This window comes from Sciurus vulgaris (genome assembly GCF_902686455.1).
Source record: "Sciurus vulgaris genome assembly, chromosome: 3".
In the NCBI taxonomy this organism is placed as follows: domain Eukaryota; kingdom Metazoa; phylum Chordata; class Mammalia; order Rodentia; family Sciuridae; genus Sciurus; species Sciurus vulgaris.
Window position 1 is genome coordinate 182,685,517 of NC_136463.1, and position 22,894 is coordinate 182,708,410.

The window sequence follows — 22,894 nt, forward strand, 5'->3', positions numbered from 1 at the left end:
TTGGGGTTTGTGAATTACAGCTCAGTGGTAAAGCATACACTTAGCATATATAAAGCCCTGGGTCAAATTCCCAGCAATCCCTTAGGCAAAAATTTTAAAAGTGTTTTATAGATACAAGTTATATGACTGTGGAATTTTATGTCTATTCCTAGTTGCTGAAAAATTTTTTCATGAATAGATAGTGAATTAGTAAATTGCTTTATCTTCATTTATTGATGATAGTTGTTTTTTCATTTGTTCATGTTCTGGTATATTGACTGAGTGGTAAACCAACTTTGTGTTTCCTGTTTGATATGTTAACCTAATTTGTTACTATTTTGTTAAGGATGTTTGTATCTGTATTTATGAGGGGCTATAATTTTCTTAAAATGTGTTTGTCACATTTTGGTGTTAGATTATGTTATTCTCTTAAGTTGAAAAATAATACTTTTTACTATTTTCTAAAGTCTTATGTAAGATTGGCATTAGTTCTTCATTGACTATTTGATAGCATTCAATCTGGTCTTAGAATTTTCTTTGTGGAAAGGATTTTAATTAAGTGAATTCTTTTTTTTTTTTTTAAGCTCTAAGATGAATCGGGGTTCTTATTTTATCTTGTGTCATCAGTATTTGTCGTCTGTGTTTTCTGACAAAGTTGCCACTTTTCGGGGTAGGGGAATTTGTGATTGAACCCAGGGGCAGTCTATCACTGATCTGTGTCTCCAGCCCTTTTTATTTTTGAGTAGGGTCTTCCTGAGTTGCCCAGGCTGGCCTTGGATTTGTGATCCTCCTGTTTTAGCCTGCTGAGTAGCTAGGATTACAGGTGTGAGCCACTGCACAGAGTAATAACCTTTGATAACCTCATTTTGACTCTTAATCTTGCCCATTTATCAAGTTTTATCAGTCTTTAGAAAGAACCAGTTTTGGCTCTGTTAACTTTCTCTTTTGTCTTTGCATTGATTCGTACTATAATCATTATTGTTTTCTTCCTTCAGCTGTTTTGGTTTTGAGTCTTTGAAATCTGTTCAGTTTTTATAATTACATGTGAGATAGTTGGTCTAGTCATGGGTGGGGGGGCGGTATTACTGGGGATCAAACTCATGAGTGCTCTACCATGGAGTGTATCCCCAGCTATTTTTATTTTGAGATGGGAGTCTCTTAGTTGCTCCTGCTGGCCTTGAACTTGTAATCCTTTCACTTTGGCCTCCTGAGTTTCTGGGGTTACAGGTGTAGCTGTGTCTTAACTTACTTTTCATCTCATGTTTAGAAATTTTGAGTATCTTACTCTGGTATAAGCTGTGTACAAAAGGGAGTGATCCTTGTCTAGTTCCTTTTTCCTTTTGTCTGGAGAGAACGTCTTCCTTAGAAATCTCCTAGTAGATGATTCTTTGGTCTAAATCAAATCTGCAACCCTGATCCTAGTTATATTGGAAGTTTCAAAGCAAAATCTGACCTTTTTAATCCCTGATGCAGCAGGAGACTTAGCAAGGAAGATCGAAAGAAATAGTTGCTGGCTATGTAGAAACAGAAACTGCCCCAGGTGTACTAGAAGCAAATAGAAGAGACAGATAAAGGGTATTCAGGCATAATGAAAAAGCATAGGTGAAATCCACCTCCCAGAGTCCCCTTAGAGTGACTGACATCTGACCTAAGTCTTGTAGAATGTGTTACATGGGTGAGACAGAACATTGTAGGTACAGTAAACAGACTGCAAAGGCAAGGAGTCCCTTTTTCTTTTCTTTTCTTTTTTTTTTAAATAGTGAAACAACAGTTTGGGAGGGAATGGTGGACTAATTTTGAGGGACGACATCAAGGAAAATGAGCCTAGGTGAGAGAAAAGTTGAAGGTGAAGGATGGGTCAAGGAGAGATGTTTTGAAAGAACTTTGTGTCTATGGGCCATAAAGAATGAGAACCAATGGTAGAATTAAGTGGTCTCAAGAAATTGCTCTAGGGCTGGGGCTATAGCTCAGTGGCAAAGCACTTGCCTAGCACATGTGAGACAGTGGGTTTGATCCTCAGCACTGCTTAAAAAAAAATAAATAAGATAAAGGCATGCTGTCTGTCTACAACTACAAAAAGAAAAAAAAAATTGCTCTTGTTCCAGAATTGGCTGAAGTTTTAAGGTAACCAATATCCTTGCCAGATCTTGGTACTTCCTTTCACAGAACACCTTGGAAAGCTCACTGAACCTCAAATGGAGCATTCTTTTCAGGAGACTTCTGCAGCTAGTGGCAAGCCACTTTGAGGTCAGGGCTTTTCATCAATATACCTTCAAAGTGACAGTTGTATAATTCATTAAAGTTGCTTCCTGGAGCATGTCAGGCCTTTGTGGATACTGTAAATTGTTTTAAAAGAAAACTCATTTCTGAGCCAAGGATGGTGGCATATGCCTGTAATTCCAGAGGCTGAGGCAGGAGGATTGTACATTCAAGGCTAGCCTGGGCAACTTGGTGAGACCCTGTCTCAAAATAAAAAGTAAGAAGGGCTGGGGATGTCGCTCAGTGGTAGATACCCCTAGGTTCAATCCCCAGTACTGCAAAGCAAAACAAAACATTTCTGTCTTATTTTATCCTAAACAGGGTTTCTTCTGTCATTTTTATAAGCCATTTGATAGAAGCTTTCAAAAGTGATTCAGATTTTTCCCATACAATTAATACCTTTTTTTCCCCCTTTTCTTTAATTTTTCCTTCTGGAAAGGAAGAGGAGGCTGCCAAGTGGGCCCGGGAAGAAGAAGAAGCCCAGCGTCGATTAGAGGAGAACCGACTGCGAATGGAAGAGGAGGCAGCCAGACTCCGGCATGAGGAGGAAGAGCGGAAGAGAAAAGAGCTGGAGCTGCAGCGGCAGAAGGAGCTTATGCGCCAGAGGCAACAGCAACAAGAGGCCCTGCGCAGGCTGCAGCAGCAGCAGCAGCAGCAGCAGCTGGCGCAGATGAAGGTAGAGCCCAAGACAGCAATGAGAGGAGCCACTTGCTAACCAGTTTTAGTTACTGTAGGTGCTGGCAGCATCAGTAGCAGTAAAACTGCATTTTCTTTACTATTGAATTTTACTACTGAATGTTTTCTTCCTCAACAAAATAGAACACAGTGTATTTACTTTGAGTGTTTGATAAGAAAGTAAATAAGAGAGGAATGAACAGAAGGGGCTGGAATGTAAGCAGCAATGCAGTGGGCAAATCTGTTTGATCCATAAATTTCTTGGGGTTCCATGATTATTGAAGTGCCCATTCCATTACTAGTTAGCAAAACTGAGACAAAGATTAAAGGGGGAAAGCCAGCCCCTCAGAGTGCTCATGGACTCTAAAGAGTCGGCAGAATGCCAGCATCTGGTTATGTAAATGGGAACAGGGCTTGAACACAGTTGGCCATGGGTGTTTATTGAAAGTCATATTAAGAAGTCGTGAACAAAGGGTTATTTTAGGAGAGCTCACAGCATCATTTGAATTAAGGAGAAAGTAAAGCCTGGGAGCCCAGTAAAGAGGGTGTAATGGTGATGGTAAGACTCTGAATAATAGGGACCGGAGGTAGAAGACTTGGCCTGAGGCAAGCAAACAGCAGGTCTGTCCCTCTGATTCTGAAGGACAAAGACAAAAGCCGGGTGGCTACCAGACAGTAAGGCCTTCAGCAGCTGGGAAAGTAGTGGAACTGTTAATGAAAATGGAAACTGAGAAAGGAGGAGCAGATTTTTAGAAGGTGCTGCATAACTTCATGCTAGGTCTGCAGTTGGCAATAAAGTTTAGTCTCCCTGTTTTCAAAAAGCTCACAGGATAAAAGTATAAAGAGGAATTTAGAATATTTTGTGATGAGCATAGTGTGAGAGGTGGCATTAAGGCAGTAGTTATCTGAGTGTGGTCACCTGCTAACTCACTGGACTTGTAGTCTCTTTGGCCATTATACCTAAGATTTACTGAGTGCAAGCCTGTAGGGGTTTAGCCCAGTGAGCTGGTGTTTTTACAAACTCTCCAGAGGAGTCCGACATTTGTGAGAAGCACTGCCCATCTGGGATACATGTGAAGGTTTCCTGAAAATGGTTTCTTCCCAACAGCCTTCAGGGAAGGAAAAATTTTCTAAGTTAAACATTCAGTATCAGGGATAGGTTGTGAGAGAGGAGTCAGTGTGAGCAGAGGCATGGAGTTTAGAAACACTATGGAACATTTGGGGAAATTTAAAAATCTGATTGTTATTGCTGGAGTATATATGAAGTGTGAGTTGAGTATGGACAGGTTTCCTTGTGCTGTGGACTGTTCACACCCTGTTAAAGATTTAGTATTTAAAGGTGTGGAGAACACTGGAAACAATACCATCAGACTTGTAGGAAAGCTTAGTGGAAGATAAGACATGGAGGAAATAAAACTAGCAGACTAGTAGTTGATAAGGGAGGAAAGATTTGATTCAGGCCTAGTGGTGGATGCAAATTTGGAAAGGGGAGGGGTCACTAATTATCGCGTGCTTGTTTTGCATCAGGCACAGTAGTGACAACTTTCCATATGTTACATCATTTAATCTTTACAAAGTTTTCTTACAAAGTAGATATTGATACCTCTATTTACCAAAGAGGAAAAAGCTGAGAGGCTGAGTCCCTTGTCTTGGGTTTCCCTGAGGGTTGGTAGCAGATATCTTTGGCTCCTGAAGCCATGAACAGGATGACAGATCTTCTAAGAGTCTGCATCACAGGACACGGTGACTGATCAGAATTTGGGTGTCGGGTACAAAATGATGGGTAATTTCTAGATCTTGTGTGTCTGGTTTTTGCCTCTTACCCTCTAATGAAGATTAGAAATATATTGCAGGTAAACATTCTAAAAGAAGATGAACTCAAACAGCTTTATTGAGATAATTCACATTCCAATTCAAGTTAGAGTGTATGACTGGGTGGTTTTTAATTTATCCACATATATGTGCAACTGTTACATAATTGAGTTCAGAATGTTTTCACCACTCCTCTTCCGCCAACAGAAACCTTATTATGTCTTTTGATCTTGTATTCTACCCCTGACCTCTGCAACCCTAAGTTACCTCTAATTTACTTTCTGCCACCAGAGATTTGCCTATTCTCTATTTTGTGTGGCTTCTTCCATCTCATATAGTATTTCAAAGGTTCACCCATGTTGTGGCATGTAGAAACCTTCATTTTTATGGCTGCATAAATATTTTCTCATATGAGTATGCCACATTTTGTGCATCTGTTCATTTATTTGGACAGTTGAACTCTTTTCACCTTTTGGTTTTGGTTATTCATGTATAAGCTTTTGTGTGAATGTTTGCTTTCATTTCTCTTGGGTATAAAACCTAAGAATGGAATTGTTGAATCAGATGATTACTCTGTGTTTAACACTTGAGGGAACTGCCAGACTCTTCCAAACCTTTTTACATTCCCACCAGCAGTGCACAAAGTTTTTGTTCTGCTTTACCCTGGAGAGCAGATCTGTGAAATACAGAGTATATGTTTTGTATGTATTTATGTAGTGTGCGCTTGTGTATGTGTGCAAATAGATGGGGGTTAGTGGAGAGAGAATGTATATACACTGGATCTTACACTACATCTGTGGTTACAAGGAGATTGACTGCATCAGATCTCGAAGATAGATATATTATTGGGTTTCATTTTGGATCTTCTTCTTGATATTTGGGCATGGTAGAGCTAGGGCATCTCTGTTTTTATAGGGTCCCTTAGGTGGTAGTGCCAGGGTTGAAATCTGTCACCTTCATGATGTTGGTAGTGCCTTCCAAATGTGTTATTTCCTGGGGGGAAAAGTTTCTGCTCCATTTCGCCTACATTGTTCCCACCTGCCTTCTCTCTGATAGCTTCCCTCTGTAGCTTCCCCCTCCCTTACCCTACACAGGTGCATATTGAGAGAATGCCCTGCTGCTTAATATTTGGGCAAAAAAATATTAAGAGTTGATTATGTTTAGCAATGTTGAAGGCATTCATTTGTTCTTTGGCAATATGGAAGATGATTTAAACTGATGATACCTTTAAAGTCTAATTAGAATTATTTGTTGTTTTGTTTAAGAGCCATAAGATGCTCCAAATTAAGGGGTATCATTTTCTGGCCAAGAGGAACAAGGAATTGTCTTAGAATAACCAAGCTTTGAGAACTTGGGGTTTCAGGACCCACATGCTTAAATTACATTCTAGTCAGTAACTTTAAAGAATAGAGAAAAGTAGAATTATTGATCAAAAATAGCTAAGTGTTCCTGACTAGTGCTGCAGCCTGGTTAGCAGTGACTTTCATTCCTAAAAGAGCAAGAACTACTAACTGGTCACCGTGGTGCACACCTCTAATCCCAGTGGCTTAGGAGGCTGAGGCAGGAAGATCATGAATTCAAAGCCAGCCTCAGCAATGGCAAGGCACTAAGCAACTCAAATATTGTACATATTGTAAATAAAATACAAAATAGGACTGGGGATGTGGCTCAGTGATCGAGTGCCCCTGATCAATCCCTGTGACCACCCTCCCCCCAACCCCCACAAAAGAAATAGAGTGAGAACTCTGCCTGCATCTCTCATTTTCTGCCTCCTCAGGTCCCACTTCAGAAATCTTGTCCCTAACCTGTTCCGTGGGTGGTAGTACACCATGTTCTTTGTTGCCTTCTTAGATTAAAAATTCTTAAGCCAATTTAGTCATTCTTTGGTTACTCTTTTCTCCTTGTGATTCTATATTGTTGTATATGTCAATGCCAAGTGTAAAAACTTTGCCACCCAAATGGCAGAACAACTATAAGTGTATATATGTGTGTTTTCAGTTGTTTTAAAAGAAACTTAGTTTGGGGCAATGACAAAATGGAAGCAAAAGAAGCAAACCAACTGAGAGAATAGTGCAGGAAAGGAATGGATAAAGAATTTTGAAATTAATGTTGTGAATGGAGTTGAGGGAAATCTGAATGTTCCAACTGTACATAATGCATTGCTGCCTTAGTTTCCTGTCCACATTTCCTCACAAACTCTCCTGCCTTCCTATTTTTGTTAGCTCCCCTCTTCTTCAACATGGGGCCAGCAGTCTAATACAACAGCTTGTCAGTCCCAGGCCACACTGTCATTGGCTGAAATTCAAAAACTTGAAGAGGAACGAGAACGGCAACTTCGAGAAGAGGTAAATTTTTCACGTAAGAGTAGTCTGGCTAAATGGTATCCCAAAGGATCTAGAGTGCATTATGAGTTAGTAGTTTCTGAATACAGGGATAACTGTCAGAATTGCTCTGTGTCTGAATTGTATGTTCATTATTAACACTTCAGCCTATAATGTCAGCTTGGCAAATACTAAGGATCTAAAAACACTAGGATCAGGTAACATAGATGTACAGTTTTTGTAAGTATTTTTCTGTATCTAAGAATAGCCCCCAAATAAAAGTACATGGGTTGTTCAGAATCATGGGTGAGCTTTGTGTAAGTATCCTTTTGTAAATTTGATGTTTAAAATGGAAAATACATTTTCTCTAAAGGTTGAGTTCTCTAACTAGCATAGAAAAGCTTATGATGAAAATAATGTATTTCTGCTTTTAATTCTGTATCCTGAAGTTCATTAGAATATGAGGGATACCAAAGATTAGAAAAAGTTGAGAGTAACAGTTCTTGATAGAGGGGGCAACATGAGTAATTCAGGAGACCTGCCATCAGGTACCTCATTTAGTGATTCACTCAACACATACTTCTTGGGTATCTCCTGTCTCACGGTCTAGGATGTTGCTGAGTGCAAAAGAGACAAAATTGTCTGCTTTCATGAATATACCCTCTAGTTGACGATAGATAGAAATTAAGGAAAACATGAAACCTACTGGAGGGTCAGAAGTGCCAGAGAGAAAAATAACTCAGGAAAGAGGATGGGAGAGTGAGGGAGTCACGGGTGACATTGGGGATGGTATGATGGATCATTTGCTGTGAGGTAGTGTGTTTTGGAAGGGCAACATGAAGTAACAAAGTACTGAAGAATGTGTTTTATGTGGGTTTAGTTTAAGATAGAACAGTCAACTTGCTGGAGAGTACAAGTTAGCGTTTTTTGTTTGTTTGTTTTTAAATAGTGTTTCTTTTTTGTTGTTTTTAAATTTTCTTTAAATTTTATTCATTTATTTATATGTGGTGCTGAGAATCGAACTGTGTCATACATGTTAGGCAAGCGCTCTACCACTGAGCCACAACCCCAACCCCAAGTTACTGTTTTTGATTCACTGAAATAGGTGGTCACGGAGAGAGGTAGAAGTTGTCTATGTGTGTTTATCATTAGTATGCTTGATATTATCCAGTGAGTTAAAATAATTCTATTCCTTGAAAATTATCTTCCACCTTCATTTAAAAAGAAAAGAGGATTGAATTATTCTTCTGGAATCATCTTTCTCTAAAAGGCTAGAAATTGTTCAAGTAACTTTTGTGTCTATAAGTGAAAAATTAATAATAGTTATAATGAATAAGAATCATGGACACTCTCTTCCCCCACTGAGTCTTCCCCAACTCTTTCCTTCCCTCCCCCATTCATTTTTTTTGCCTCCCTGAAATTAATAATTAGTGTATTTTCATTTCATTAATTTTCTTTGAACCTTTAATTCTTCCTACACCCTACAAAGGGTGTAAAATGCTACTCAGTACATATTTATCACATGGAGAAATCTCAGGATAAGGTTTTTTCATTATTTTCCCCTGGAGGCTTTCTCTCTGGGATCCCCTCACCTGTTCCAGTGTGGACATTCTCAGTGCTATACAACTGTCCATTCACCCCTGCTATCCCCCACCCTGAGACTGATTTTGAGTTTCTCCTGTGTTCTGTCTCTTTGTAACTGTTTGATGGGTTTTTTTTTTTTCTCAATTTTGTCTTTCCTTCTGTTGAACTTTTAATATTTGCTATGTAGTTTAAATTTCTCTTTAGTACCAATTTTTCTCTTTAAGTATTTCTTTTTATGAGCTTTTTTGTTTTATGGAATGTACCATCTTACCTCTCTAAGGATGTTACTTGGTAGCATTTTTTAAAAATTTTTTATATGTTTATAGATCTTTATTTATACATTTATTTATATGTGGTGCTGACAGTTGGATCCAGCGCCTCACACATGCTAGGTAAGAGCTCTACCATTGAGCCACAACCCCAGCCCATACTGATAGCTTTTTAAAAGCCAGTTTCTATTTTCCTTTGTTTTGTTTGCTTTCAATGTATTTTTTACATTTGTTTTGGTCTTTGGCTTTTGCCTTAGGAGCATATGACTTGATAGTTTTTTAAAAGCCAGCTCCTATTTTCACTTCTTTGTTTCTATTTATTTTTGTATGTTTGTTTTGGTTTTGGCTTTTGTCTTAGAAACATGTGTAAATGTTTAATAATCCTGGGGTTTTTATTCATATTTACAAATTAGACACTAAAAAGCTGATTGAAGTTTCTGATGTGTTTAACACCTTGGTAGTCTTCCCTGTAGTGGTTTCTCTCTGGGCTGTTCTGCTGGAGAAGTGGGAATGCCTCCACCTATTGGTACCTGTAAGTGGGTCAGCTTCTGCATAGAATTATCTAGCAGTCTGGTTTGGCTTTTCCAAACAGAAAACTGAAAGGGTTTAGTTTTCTGCTGGGGTTAGAGAGAGCTGAGAGAGGCAGTCTGGGGTCCTTCTTATGTTTATGGACTTCAGCCAGTCTTCCTCTGGTTGAGATACTGAGCACCGCCTGTTCCTGAACTTACTGTATGAATCTGCTCATTTCTGAGCTTCTTTTACTTAGGTTTTGATTTATTGGGTCTGTTCCACCAGTTATTACTAACCTGTCTACTTTCTAGCTTTTAAAATGTGTTCGTTCTCTCTATACTTATTGGCTTATGCTATTAAATATACAGATATATTGATATATATTTATATACATATAAATGCAAATATACTGTCATTTTTGGGGGGCTTTGGCAAGTAAAAACATGTATTTCATTTCAATGCTTAATCAAAATGTCTACTTAATTTTTAAGAAGTAATTTTGCATTCAGTCTTTTTCTTCTCCTCTTATTACCTGTACCAGTTTATGCCTTTATTTGCAGCAAAAGAATTAACCCCTTCAAGTTGATATTCTTTAGCCACTGTATATTACCATTTTGTTTAATATGCTGGGTGTTTATAACTTAGCTGAAAACAGGAATCCTGAGGCAGCTTCTGTTCTTATGCAATAGCAAAGGCGCCAGCAAAGGGAATTGATGAAAGCCCTCCAGCAGCAGCAACAGCAGCAGCAGCAGAAACTCTCAGGTTGGGGGAATGTCAGCAAACCTGCAGGCACCACGAAGTCTCTTCTGGAGATCCAGCAGGAGGAGGCCAGGCAGATGCAGAAGCAGCAGCAGCAGCAGCAGCAACAGCAGCACCAGCAACCAAATAGAGCCCGGAATAACACAGTGGGTTCATTTTCCTAAGCTGTTCTTGTAGGGACTGGTGATAGTTTATCTTTTCTGACTCTCATGGACTATCTTGTTTTATTTTTTAAATATTGTTAATCATAATCCTTTTTCTCTCTCTTTTAACAGCATTCCAACCTGCACACCAGCATTGGGAATTCTGTTTGGGGCTCTATAAATACTGGTCCTCCTAACCAGTGGGCATCTGACCTAGTCAGTAGTATCTGGAGTAATGCTGACACTAAAAACTCTAACATGGGATTCTGGGATGATGCAGTGAAAGAGGTGGGACCTAGGAATTCAACAAATAAAAATAAAAACAACGCCAGTCTCAGGTAGGCTCAAAATGATGACATTTATGCGCCTTGGTTGGTTGGGAGGTGAAGGCAGTAGAAATGGGGTGTTTGAGGGACAGGGAAGGTACTTAGAGTTTTCATTTCTAAGCACATGAATTACAATTCTTAAACTATATCATAGTATATATTCATAATATGAGTTGTAATCATAATGAGCCATAATTATGGTGATTGCTTTCCTACTCATAGAAACACATTTGTATTACTTGAGGCTCTTTCTGCTAAGCACTTAATCCATTGCTTCTCAGTGGTAACTACTTAATAAGTATTAGGAATAGTATAATTTTTTTTCATTTCTGAACATTTCTGCAAGTATTAGCATTTTTGACATTTTAGCATTTTTTTCTAAATTTGTATCTTTAAGTTATTGAGACTTAATGAGTATTACATACCTCTGCAGTGACCTTAAACCTGTTTATTTTTATGGCAAATGAGTTACTTTTCCTCTTCATCTTTCTTTCCTCAGTAGACAGTGTTGTTTAGTGTTAAATACCTGAACTCAAATCCCAGTACCTACCACCTCTTAGCTGTGTGACCTTTGGGCCTTAGTTTCCTCATCGGTAAAATGAAGATAATAATAACAACTTCAAATATAACAAGATATAATAAATACATGCAAAGTAGTTAGTAAAGTGCCTGGCACATAGTAAATACTTAATAAATGGTAGTGTTGTCAGATTCTTTTTGATGAGGTCCTACTGTGTTATTAAAAGGACAATAAATATGTTAAGTTTACTGAGCATCTTTGCCAGGCACTGTGCTCTAGCACCATTTTACAGATGAGGAAACTGAGGCTTAGTAAAATCAAATAACTTACCTAAGGACACATAGAAAGAATTTCATCATTTATATTCACAAACTAGCATATATTAACAGCTGAGGCTAGATTTTAAGAGGGTATCCCATCCAAATAGTTTTTTGAAGCCAAGAATTGGATTGCTAGACAGCCATCCCATATTGCCAAGACATTATTTATGATGTTGTAGTATAATCATATAGTAACAGTTCCTGGGAATATAATATCGCCCTGTTGTTTTGCTTTAGTAAATCTGTAGGTGTGTCTAACCGGCAGAATAAGAAAGTAGAAGAAGAAGAAAAGTTGCTGAAGCTCTTTCAGGGAGTAAATAAAGCCCAAGATGGATTTACCCAGTGGTGTGAACAGATGCTTCATGCCCTTAATACGGCAAATAACTTGGATGGTAAGAATTGGGGAGGGAATCCCAGCATGTGGAATGACAGAGCAGGACCCACAGATTGGCAGATTGGGTCAGAATTTAGGAGATGAAATATGAGGAGGTCAAGTCTGCACCTGTCATAAAAAACTTGACTCTTTAATAGTATTTATTACTATTACTGTTACTAAGCTCAGATAGGTTGTGGGTGATTATCAGAAAGTAGATGCCATCCTGTGCTCTCTTATTGATGTATAAGACAGAGGCCATAGTTCCCTGCAGTTCATTTCATGAGGGACTTTGCCAGCTATATCAATCCAAGAGAAGCTAACCTCATGTGGTAACCAAGGTCAACCTGGGCAAGAGGAGTGAGGTGATGTGACATCATTCCCTTCCTACTTTGGGGGAGGGGGTAGGGATGGTGATAGAGCAAGGAGACTTATTTTGAGTGGGATACAACTATGTATGGAAGTGAAAAGGTCTCAGCACAATTTAAAGAAAAAGTGGTTCATAGTCAGCTGTTTAGAGAACTCTTAGATGGACATAAATTCCCTTGTCTCATCCTTACTGTTGAAAGTAGATGGGTGAGTGTGTACAGGTAGGAGGGTTTCCCATAATGAATAGAAAAAGTTGAACTAGTTCACTCTGATAGCGAATCTGAAGCCAAGATCTATTAAAAACAGCAGTAAAGGAATTGAAGGGTTCCTCTGCAGCATTGTAGTAATATCTGATGGTCTGGAAGTCTACATAGAAAACAGTCATAAATAATAATGACTACCATCCATTAAGCACCTACCATGTGCTAGGCACTATCTAGGGATAAAACATTATCCCAGTAAATTAATTTTTGTAGTAATCTTTAAAGATACCTTTACACGGTAGGTGGTATTATCCCCATTTTATAAATTAGGAAACAGAGGCTCAGAATGGTTAAGTAATTTATCAAGGTCACACAGTCAGCAGATTTCAGCGTCAGGTTTTAAACTCATGTCCATCTAACACTGGTACTTGGGCTTTTTCTCCAGTACCATGCTATTTGAAGTTTCCATTTGATTTCTGTCAACGTATCTCAGTGGATTATAAGTTTCAGGAGGATATAGGTTATCTTTAGTATTTATTGTTGTGCCTGGCACACACCTTAGTACTTAGTTAATATTGATTGAATGAACCCCCAAATCATTTGAGTATTAGACAAGTAACTGTCACAACCATATCACTTAGTGAAATTAAGCACACATAATTTTTGGCATCTTGATAACGTGTTTTTCATTTCAACAAGAAATGTAAAGATTAAAGGATACTTAACATAATAGCTGCACACCTTTGAAGTTTATCATTAACATCTGTTTTAGATGTGGCAATGTATTAAAACCTGAAACTGATTTTTTCCTATGTAGTATGTAATTATTTCATCATTACTCTTTATTTCTTCTCCCTTCCCATATTGCAGTTCCCACATTTGTTTCTTTCCTGAAAGAAGTAGAATCTCCTTATGAGGTCCATGATTATATCAGGGCCTATTTAGGAGATACTTCTGAGGCCAAGGAGTTTGCCAAGCAGTTCCTTGAGCGTCGTGCCAAACAAAAAGTCAACCAGCAGCGTCAGCAGCAGCAGCAGCAACAGCAGCAGCAGCAGCAACAGCAGCAGCAGCAACAGCAGCAGCAGCAGCAACAGCAACAGCAACAGCCACCACCACAGGTATAACATTATCTAGTGTATGAAGTATCTCTTCAAGTCTTAAAGCTTTTGAATGTTGAGTAACCAGAGAAATGAAAATTAAGGCAAAGATTCCATTTTTGTACATCCAATAACCAAAACTTTTTGAAGTATGTAGACTTCATGTTTTTAATCTACATATCTAGAGACCTTTGTTTATTTCCCAGCTAGCAAATACAGCCATTTATTCTATACTTGGCATCCCGGTCTCATTCTTTTTCTTGATTCCTATATGCATCTTCGCCTGCAAATTTCAACATGCCACAGACCCAAAAATTAGGGTTTTCTGGCTCAGTATGAGACCTGTGCCCAGAATTGATAACTCTGTGGCATGCCAGACACATCACATGTTGTTGATGGGGTTGTAAAAGGTATAGACAGTCATCACTCCTGGTAGTTTTATTGCATAAAGTTTCTGTGAATACTGAATCATTGCTCCTGAAAAATATACAGCATTAGATTTCTGTGAGCCTTTGGTCACATTATTTTCATCATCTAATCATTACATACTCTGGTTTAATATGTGTTTCTCTTTAAAGATTTCTTATTTAATGTTCGTTGACTTGGTAACATTGAACTCTGCCAGAAGCTCTGTAAGTCATAGCTGTAGTGAAGCTTATCTAGCACGTGTTTTCTCCAGAAGGTGCAGCACACCCCAGAGCACCAACTACCACTTAGGCATCATACTTGGGACATTTTAAACAATGAAATCATTAACAAAAAGTGCAAAAATGTGAAAAATACAGTACTAACTAATCTAAAAAAGATGCCTGTGTGTAGGAAATGAGGAAAGGATATTTCCCTGTTTTATTTCAGCTGGGAATGTTTGCATTGAGGGTCTCAAATGTGCTCTGCACATGTCCATAATACTTTTGAGTATTGATTTTTAAGGTTACAAATAAATTTTAGAAAACCAGTGAAGTCATAAATGTGAACTCTTTGAGGATCAGTTGTATATTTTATGAAAGAGAAGTTGGTAAGGCTCATAGGCATAAAAATATTAATATCCTCAAATCCTCTAATTCTTTTACTAGAGATGATAAGTATTTGTCTATGGGCCACATCTGGAAATACGGAAGATACAGTGAAGGGCAAGACATTTTGAGTCCAAGTTGCATAGGTAGGCTGGTGGGTGAATGAAGAAGTGAAAGGTGTTAGTCCTGGGCCAACACTAGGAAAGGTCACCCAAGAGAAGGCATCAGGTGGTAGTGCAGAAGGGACCTAGGACTATAAAGTGACCACCAGGGCTGAGACCAGAAGGTGGAAGCCCAGCAAGTGCAAAGGGCTGGTGGATTATCAGAGTCTGACCAGCTTACGGGAAGTATATGGAGCCAGATCCCTCCAGAAATTGCTGATAGGAATGTTGTTCAAGACTTTTAACCTTTTTTGGTAATGTGCTGCTATTTGGTCTTTGGCCTATCCTCTGATTTGGGAGACCTGCTTTGGGTAGGTGAAGGGTATACATTGCTACACTGCATTCCGGTTCATGATTGTTGTACATTTCATGTCCTAGGATGGTATAGGCCATGTATGCTAGAGAACTTGTGACAGCTCTGCTGGCACAGTTGGGAAAAGACCTGGAGTTCCAAGGAAAGGCTTTGTGGAGACATCAGCTTATGTGGGATATCGAATGCAAATGAGGAACTGGTGGCTCAGTGGCCTGCTCTCAGTCTCAGTGGTGCCAGAACCTTGATAGACCTTTTATTTTCAAACTCACACTTGATAAGGTGAAGGCATATTGGCCATCTCTTAGGGCAGCCACTTCTGCATCTACTGTGTATTCTCAGCTATGCTGTCTCATTTCACAGGACTCTGTGTGGGGGATGAACCACAGTACACTCCATTCAGTATTTCAGACCAATCAAAGCAACAACCAACAATCCAATTTTGAGGCTGTGCAAAGTGGTAAAAAGAAGAAAAAGCAGAAGATGGTCCGAGCAGATCCCAGTTTATTAGGTGAGCAGAGGCCCAGAGCCCTAGCTGGGCGGTGAGGAGTATAGGTAATAACAGTGATCAGATGGGGGTCTTTGTGGTATTTCTTGTAAAGATTCAAGATATGTTATAAAGATATATATTTGGGGGTGGGTATTGACGGTTAAACCCAGGGGTGCTTAACCACTGAGCAACATCCCCAGCTGTTTTATCTATCTATCAATTTATTTATTTTTAATATTTTATTTAGAGGTAGGATCTAAGTTGCTGAGGCTGACCTTGAACTTGTGATCCTCCTGCCTCAGTTTCCTGAGCCACTGAGATTACAGGCTTGCGCCACCTTGCCCAGCAAGATTTATTTTTTTAAGTAGTTCAAAGTAAATAGCCAGTCTTTGCTGGTCATCTTAGTGCCCAGTAAGAATCTGTGACTCATGTGCCGTTGGAGTAAGAAAACTTAATGATACTTTAAACTTCAAAGCATTGTTTCATGTTTAGTATATGGTTTTCCCTGGAGGGCCTTTTAGTTTAGTTGGAAAATAGTAATAATGGAAAACAGCAAAAATAATTAGAAACTTTGGTTCCAGTTTATGTTTATTTTGTTTACTTTGTTGGAAGCAAGTCATACGTCTGATCAGATGTTCAAAGAACAAATATTTGTTGGTATCTACTATCAGTATCTTAACACTCTCAGAATTACTCTTCATTGTGAGGTAATATCTCAGTTCTCCTACTGAGCAGACACAAGATCCAGGAAATTTAGGATGTTGCCAGTGGTACAGCTTTGAGTGGTGGTGCTGTGGTTTGCTTTCTGCTTTTCTGTGTTATGTTCAGCTATTCTTGTCTAACATTAAGGACTAGTGTCTTCATGAGGCAATTTCCTGAAAAGATAACATCTGAATTGGGATTTTGGAAGACTAGCAGGAAAGATGAGAATGGTGTTTCAGGAAAAACAAGCATTCTACGCTGCCTGTTTTGTAAATTGACCAAACAGCTATGAAACTAAAATTATTTTCTATTTGTCAGTGTAAAATAGGCTGTTAGAAAACCATGTTTGTAACAGAATGAGTCTATTGGCAGAGCTGTCAGTTTGGAATGTTTGCCCAGTCTGGAGGCCAACCAGCCTTAACAGGCTGCCGCATAGACTGTTAAAGATAAATGGTGACTAGGAGTAGGGTCTTGGCAGTGAAGATGGGAAGAATTAGATTAGGTGGACTTCAGAAACTGAGAGCATAGAATCAGCTGGCCAGGGAGAGCGAAAAGGTTTCTGGCTTTGGGAGCAAGATGATTAGTGTGACCAGTTGTTGAAATATGATGAGCTCTGAGAGTAGAGCAGGCATGGACCAAGTGAGAAGGGTGAAGTGTTGGGGGCCGAGTGGGAAATGTCTGTGTGATGTAAGATGGGAAGGCCTGCATGGGAGAACTTGGTATCTGGCAAAGAGGCAGGTGTGGTCCTCCTCTGCCCTAGGGAGGATCCTTACTTGCCTCCAGAGGATTCCTGCCTTGAGGGAAATATCATGCCAGTCACAGACTCCTGACTTTGAGGACTGACCTTTGTGAATAATGACTCAAAGCTGGGTTTGGGGACATTGAGATCTGGTGAAATTCTGTTTTCTTCTGTTTGTCTGGCCTGTCTTTAAAGTTAATGGTAAAGGTGGATACAATATTTTATTCAGTTTGGACAGAAATAGGTGGTCAGATTTCTAACTATGGGTTCTAACTAAGAGGACCTGGTAGTTTAGCTTTGGGACTTGAGAGATGCTGTCAGGGATAAAAAGGTCCCTCTGCAAACGAGGTCTGACTGTTTGGATTAAGTATTCCATTGTATTCCTATCCTCCACTGCAGACCTGGGAAAAGAAGAGAGTTAAAGATCCCCCTATAAGTGAGTGGGAGATGGATAGGTCCCCTAGAGTAAAGTTTAAGGACTCTGTAAATCTCAAAGGGGAAGGAAAGCAGACAAACAAAGAGTTGAATACCATTCCATGAAATTCACTGTTCAACTAAGCCTCCTTATGAAAATTCCTCTGATAATTGCTTATCTCTGCCCCATGCCTCTCATTTCCATTTATTACTTTTTAATTTTTATTTTCCTTGTAGATTTACTGTTTGACAAAACTTAGTAACTACTCATCAGTCTCAACTTTCTCATGCATAAAATGGGGAAAAGTGTTTCTAATTTGATCTGTAAGTACCCAGTGAAGGAGGAGCCAGCAGAGGGAGCCCCACCTTGTTTTACTCCTCAGTGTCCTCTCTTATACTCTGATTCTTAGAATTCTCAGCAGCCTGCACTTGGATTTTAATACCCACACACAGTGCATTTTCTGCCCATCAGGCTTTCCTATGAGAACAGCCTCACAAGCCTTAAAGAAATCATGTGAGTGAGTCTGAGCTGAACCTATCAGGAGTGGTCCATAGAACCCCACTGGTGGGGTAGTCCTCATTTGTGTCACCTTGCCTCTGTCATGGGGAAGGTGGGCACACACCTTACCGTTTTTTTGTTTTGTTTTGTTTTTTGACAATTAAACAAGATCATGTCTGCTAATCCTAGCCTCATAATCAACACACAGCATCAAGTAATTAGCTTTTTATTTTTTGCTACAGACTTGTCCCTTCCTATCTTTGTGTGATTAAAATAAATTTTTAGTTTATTTTTTTAAATTACATTTTTACTTGTGTTAATTTAACTCATTGTTTTCTATCACATGTCATGTGAACACTGACCTTTCACTATGTTCAAGGGAAAGAAGGTCTTGCAGGTCACAGGCCACAGTTGATGGGGACTCTCAGGTGGGTTTGGAGCCCTAGCCTCTCTCTGTGTCAGTACTTGTCAGCAGCTTGGACCACAGCTTCCTTGGTTAGGCAAGCTTATTTTTTCAAACGATGATTTATTTTAGTCAGTTAACTAAGCTGTTTTATTATGTAATGTGTTTTTGTTTGTTATAGGAACATTTCAAATGTGTTTGTTTGAAAACTTTAATATTGAAGAACAGAAAAGAGGGTGTGAAAAACCTGCCCAATACCAGCAGAACCTGCCAAACAGAACACAGACCAAACAGTCTGTGAAATGAACTGTTACTTTGTGATTCTGGGGCAGGTTTTTCTTTTGGAATGGAGGGCATCGCCTGTTTGCTTTTGGTTTTCAAACAGCAACTGAAACACTTTGGGTTTATGTAGGGCAGAGCTATAACTCCAAATTTAAAAGCCCTGTTCATGATCATCTTTATCAAACTTTGATTATAGACTTTGTTTAAATTACATGCAACTTGTGGTCTTAGATTTTGAAGTGTCAGTGGTGTTGGTGAGCACTGCCTGTAGCCTCTGTGTATATACGTGGGCTACTTTTTCTAAGCCAGATTCCATTTGGATTTATCAGCTATGGCTAACTGAAATCCCTTCCTTTGTAAGCCTCCTTGTCTTCCTCTGTCTCCCTTTACCACCCCTGCCGTAGGTTCAAAACCAAACTCATATTCCAGCCCACTGCCTAGCATTTGAGCCGCTTGGTTGTCTGGGTGTCCACTCATACCCAATTGTTTTCCTCAGGGTTTTCAGTCAATGCATCATCTGAACGCCTCAACATGGGTGAAATCGAGACTCTGGATGACTACTGAACAGCTGCCAGGCACTCGCCTCCCTCTCCTCTCTGCCAACCATGGATTCTCCACCTTTGGACACAACACGTACTCATCATTTACTCTCTATCACTCTGCAACAAATCACAGAACCGATCATCTCAGGCTTTTTCTTCTAGCCCCTTGTGTCCAAGATTCCTTAAACCATTTTTGTTGGTGAGCATCTCAGACTGTACACAAGTGGACCAGACCCTGTGTCAGGGGTGACAGGTGGGATTGCTCCCCAGCAAGGCTGATCTTGGCAGCACATTTTCACTGTGCCGTGATTTCATCTACTTCCTCCCAGAGAGTATGTTGGGATCTGCCAAGGGCAGCTTACTTCTCTTGTCACTTTTCCCCTTCTGTTTCGTTTTATCTTCTTTTTCTCCCCCATGAGGGCAAAAGGTCTAACTGGTGCAATCATGAAGAGAGTTAATGGTTGACAGACATTGGCCAGCAACAGAACACCCCATGGACTGTGACTCAAGTGTCCTCGGAGACAGCCAGAGCTTTCCCAGTCTGGAGGTTGCATTGCCACTGCTAACTTCGGATTGCATCACGGAGGCCCCGATTGGGTGGAGTTTAGGTTGATTGGTTTGATGTTGCACACCCCTTGCCTGTTCTTTCCGAACATCCTTTCGGAGAAAGGATTTGTGTTTTTCTTCATTAGATAGTGACTTCTGAGCAAGCTGACTTCTCCCCTGGCATACTCCACCCTGATTGGACAAAGGAAACCCTATGGCCTGGGAGAGGGACTTATTCTTAATTTTTCTTTCTTAAAAAAACTGATTTTTTTTTTCCCATAAATATTTTTACTTCAGAGGACTAGGACCAGTTTGTTTTGGGCCCTTCTGCTGAAAATTTGTCTCGTTTAAGAGGCAGCTAGGATCTTTACCATATGTATGAATTTGTATAATTTCATTTTGAATAGGGATAAACTTTCACTTCTGATAAAAGCCCGGAATTTCATCTGGTTCCTCAGAGCAATTGCGTGTGTGTATTGCTGTGGCCCTGAACAGGTTTTGTTTAAAGATTCTGGGATGGCAAGTTGCTTGCCTTTTCTGAAAAGAGAACATACAAAACCTGACCATCTGTAAGACCTTCATCCATGGAAACCACTACACAGGAGGAAGCAGTGGGATGGAGGGTGGGCGAGAATGGGGTGGAGAAGCCTGCTCCGGGCTCTGGTGCTGGCCTCCTCGCACCCTGTCTCTTCAAGTAGACCTGTACTTGAGCTCTATTTATAAACAAGCACTCCTCCTGCTGCCACCCCCCCAACACACACAGAACATCGCCCAGAATGGCCAGTCGCACCTTGGAGGGGAGCCATGGGCTGGCTGTGCCTGTGAGAGGTGCCATGGTGGGGCAGCGGCCAGGTGGAGCACCTTTCCTTTCTGTCATCTACACCTGGAAGAGGCTGGAGCTGCTCCGAGAGCAGTTTGGTTTTGGAGGATTATATTTTGTTTCTATTTTTATTATTTTGGATCACCATTCTCCCTCTCCTCTCTTGCCTCCCTCCCTCCTAAACATGTACAATAACTATACAGAGACTGCTACAAACTTGTATATAGTTTTTGGATCAAATAGCATGAGGAGATGCGGACCGTTAAAATTTGGGACTCCTAATCTCCTTTGCTTTGTAAATTCAAAAGTGGGGGGTGGGGAAGAGGGATAGTTAAAATGTTTACAAAACTTTAAGCTCCCTCGGAACTTTTGCCAGTGTGGAGGAAAAATAAAAAAGAACTTAAATAAAATGTGGTTGCTTCTCTCTGAGTGCACCCCTTGTACCCCTCCTTGTCGAGGCTGTTTTACACTAAACCATTCCCTTTGGCAGCATGGAATAGCTCCAAGCCACAGTGAGCGCCCAGGACTTGGAGGTGACTCTCCCTGCCAGGCTGTGGAGCACTGGTTGGGTCTGTACTGGAGAACAGAGCTCAAGGTAAACATGGGTGAGTTGATCAGTGGCATTCCTCCCCTGACTGACTTGCTGCCTCCCTGTGGATCTGCTCCCGTCCTCAACCACAGACACACACCCTCTGAATGTGCCCCAGAGCTGGCCATATTTTTCTGAAGCAGACTGCTATGTATTCAGGAAAAATAAAAATAAGTTTTTAAAAAATTAGAAGTGGAGCGGGCAGATGAGCAGAACAAAAGTCAGTTTTAGTTATGGAACATTCCATTTGCCTAGTCAGGAAACTTGTTTCTGTCTGAGGACTTTGCTGCTCAGCAAAATGAAACTGGTCTTGTCAGGCGTGTTTCTGTCTCAGCTCTGCCCTCTATGCCCACCTTTGCTTATGGCCACCACTCTCACCTCTTCTACAGAGGTTTTTCCTTCACTCTTCCTGCATTTTGTTGTTGTTTGTTATTGTTTTGTTTTTGATGGGAAAAGGAGGTTTGCTGGAGATGGAACTCAGGACCTAGTATGTGCTAAGCACATACTCTGCCACTGAACTCTACACCCCTAGCCCCTTCCCAAGTTTTAGAGTCGTCCCTTAGTATCCACAGGGGATTGGTTCCAGAACTCCACAGACAACAAAACCTCACCTTCCTAAAGTATGCACGTCCTGGTGGATATTTCGAATCCTTTCTAGATTGCTGTTGATGCCTAGCACAGTGTAAACGCACTGCAAGTAGTTGTTACACTGTGCTGTTTAGGGACTAATGAACTGAAAAGGTCTGCACGTGCTCAGTACAGAGGCAGTCCCAACCTTTCCAGTCAAGGTAGCTGCCTCCAAGTGTACAGAACCTGCACATTCTGAGGACCAGCTGTGTTTGTACATTATTGTTAATAATTCTGAGATTTAAAAAATGTCCCATTTGATTATGGAGACTTTCCTCAAGATAGTTGATGTTCTGGTCACCATTGCTGCATAGCAAATGGCCTCCAAATTGGCTGACGACAACTTCATTTGTTGATAATTTTGTGGTTGGGGAATTTGGGAAGGATGGTTCTTTGCAGAGTCTCCTGTGGTTGTGGTCAGATGTCAGCTGGGGCTGCTTTTGTATAAGGGCTTAACTAGTGAGGTGGGCCCTCCAAGGCAGCCCACTTGTGTGGCTGGCAGTTGATGCTGGCTGTGAGGTGGCAGCAACTTGTGGACATCCCCAAAAGAACCAGGCGTAAGTGGTATTACCTTTTCTGACCTATGCTCAGGAGCAACATAGGGTGCTTCTGTGATGCTGTATTCAGATTCTAAGAGTGGGAGGGTGGAGCACAGACCTCTTACACCTGCTTGGTGGAAGGTAAAGTGACCTCGCAAATGAGCAGCAGTTCCCTTTCGAGGAAAGCGACTGCATAAAATGAACTCAGCCATCTGCATCAAGCACTTTATTTTCATTGACTTCAAGACAAAATGGTTTTTTTTTGTTGTTGTTGTTTGTTTTATTTCAGGATGGATCTGATAATTCTGGTCTTAATTTAAATAATCTTTAGGACAACCATTTTATTTACATATACATACACACACATGCTCTATTTTATATATAGGATGTATATTACACTTTTAAAATTGATCTGGTGACAAAATTGGCAACTCTATACAAAATACCTCTATCTGCATTGTAATAAAGATAATGTGACTAATGAAACAGAAGTGGTCCTTTGAAACCTTTGAAGTAGAATTTCGGCAGGAGAACAGCTGACCTGCAGGGTTAACCAGGTGCTATAGAGCACACCCTACCTGGCTACTTAGACCAACAACAGAAGCCTGTCTCCGGGGTGCCTTTGGTCCTGCTTGAGTTCAGTCTACTCCGGAGAGGAAGCTGCAATGCTTGCAGAGACTTTGGGGTCTGGGAACACTG

At 40.2% G+C, this 22,894-nt stretch overlaps 1 protein-coding gene across 6 annotated transcripts in view; it reads left to right on the forward strand.

The window, feature by feature from the left end:
- The window catches only part of GIGYF2 (GRB10 interacting GYF protein 2), a 126,908-nt gene extending 106,058 nt beyond the window's left edge, over positions 1–20,850 (forward strand). For all 6 annotated transcript variants that reach the window (XM_079134825.1, XM_079134828.1, XM_079134827.1 and 3 more), the window contains 8 exons: positions 2,678–2,914; positions 6,948–7,070; positions 10,099–10,314; positions 10,444–10,649; positions 11,715–11,869; positions 13,293–13,540; positions 15,367–15,514; positions 19,029–20,850. In XM_079134825.1, the coding sequence (XP_078990951.1) occupies positions 2,678–2,914; positions 6,948–7,070; positions 10,099–10,314; positions 10,444–10,649; positions 11,715–11,869; positions 13,293–13,540; positions 15,367–15,514; positions 19,029–19,096 (1,401 nt within the window). In that variant the 3' untranslated portion in view covers positions 19,097–20,850. The remainder of the gene's footprint in view (positions 1–2,677; positions 2,915–6,947; positions 7,071–10,098; positions 10,315–10,443; positions 10,650–11,714; positions 11,870–13,292; positions 13,541–15,366; positions 15,515–19,028) is intronic.
- Positions 20,851–22,894: the final 2,044 nt, after the last annotated feature.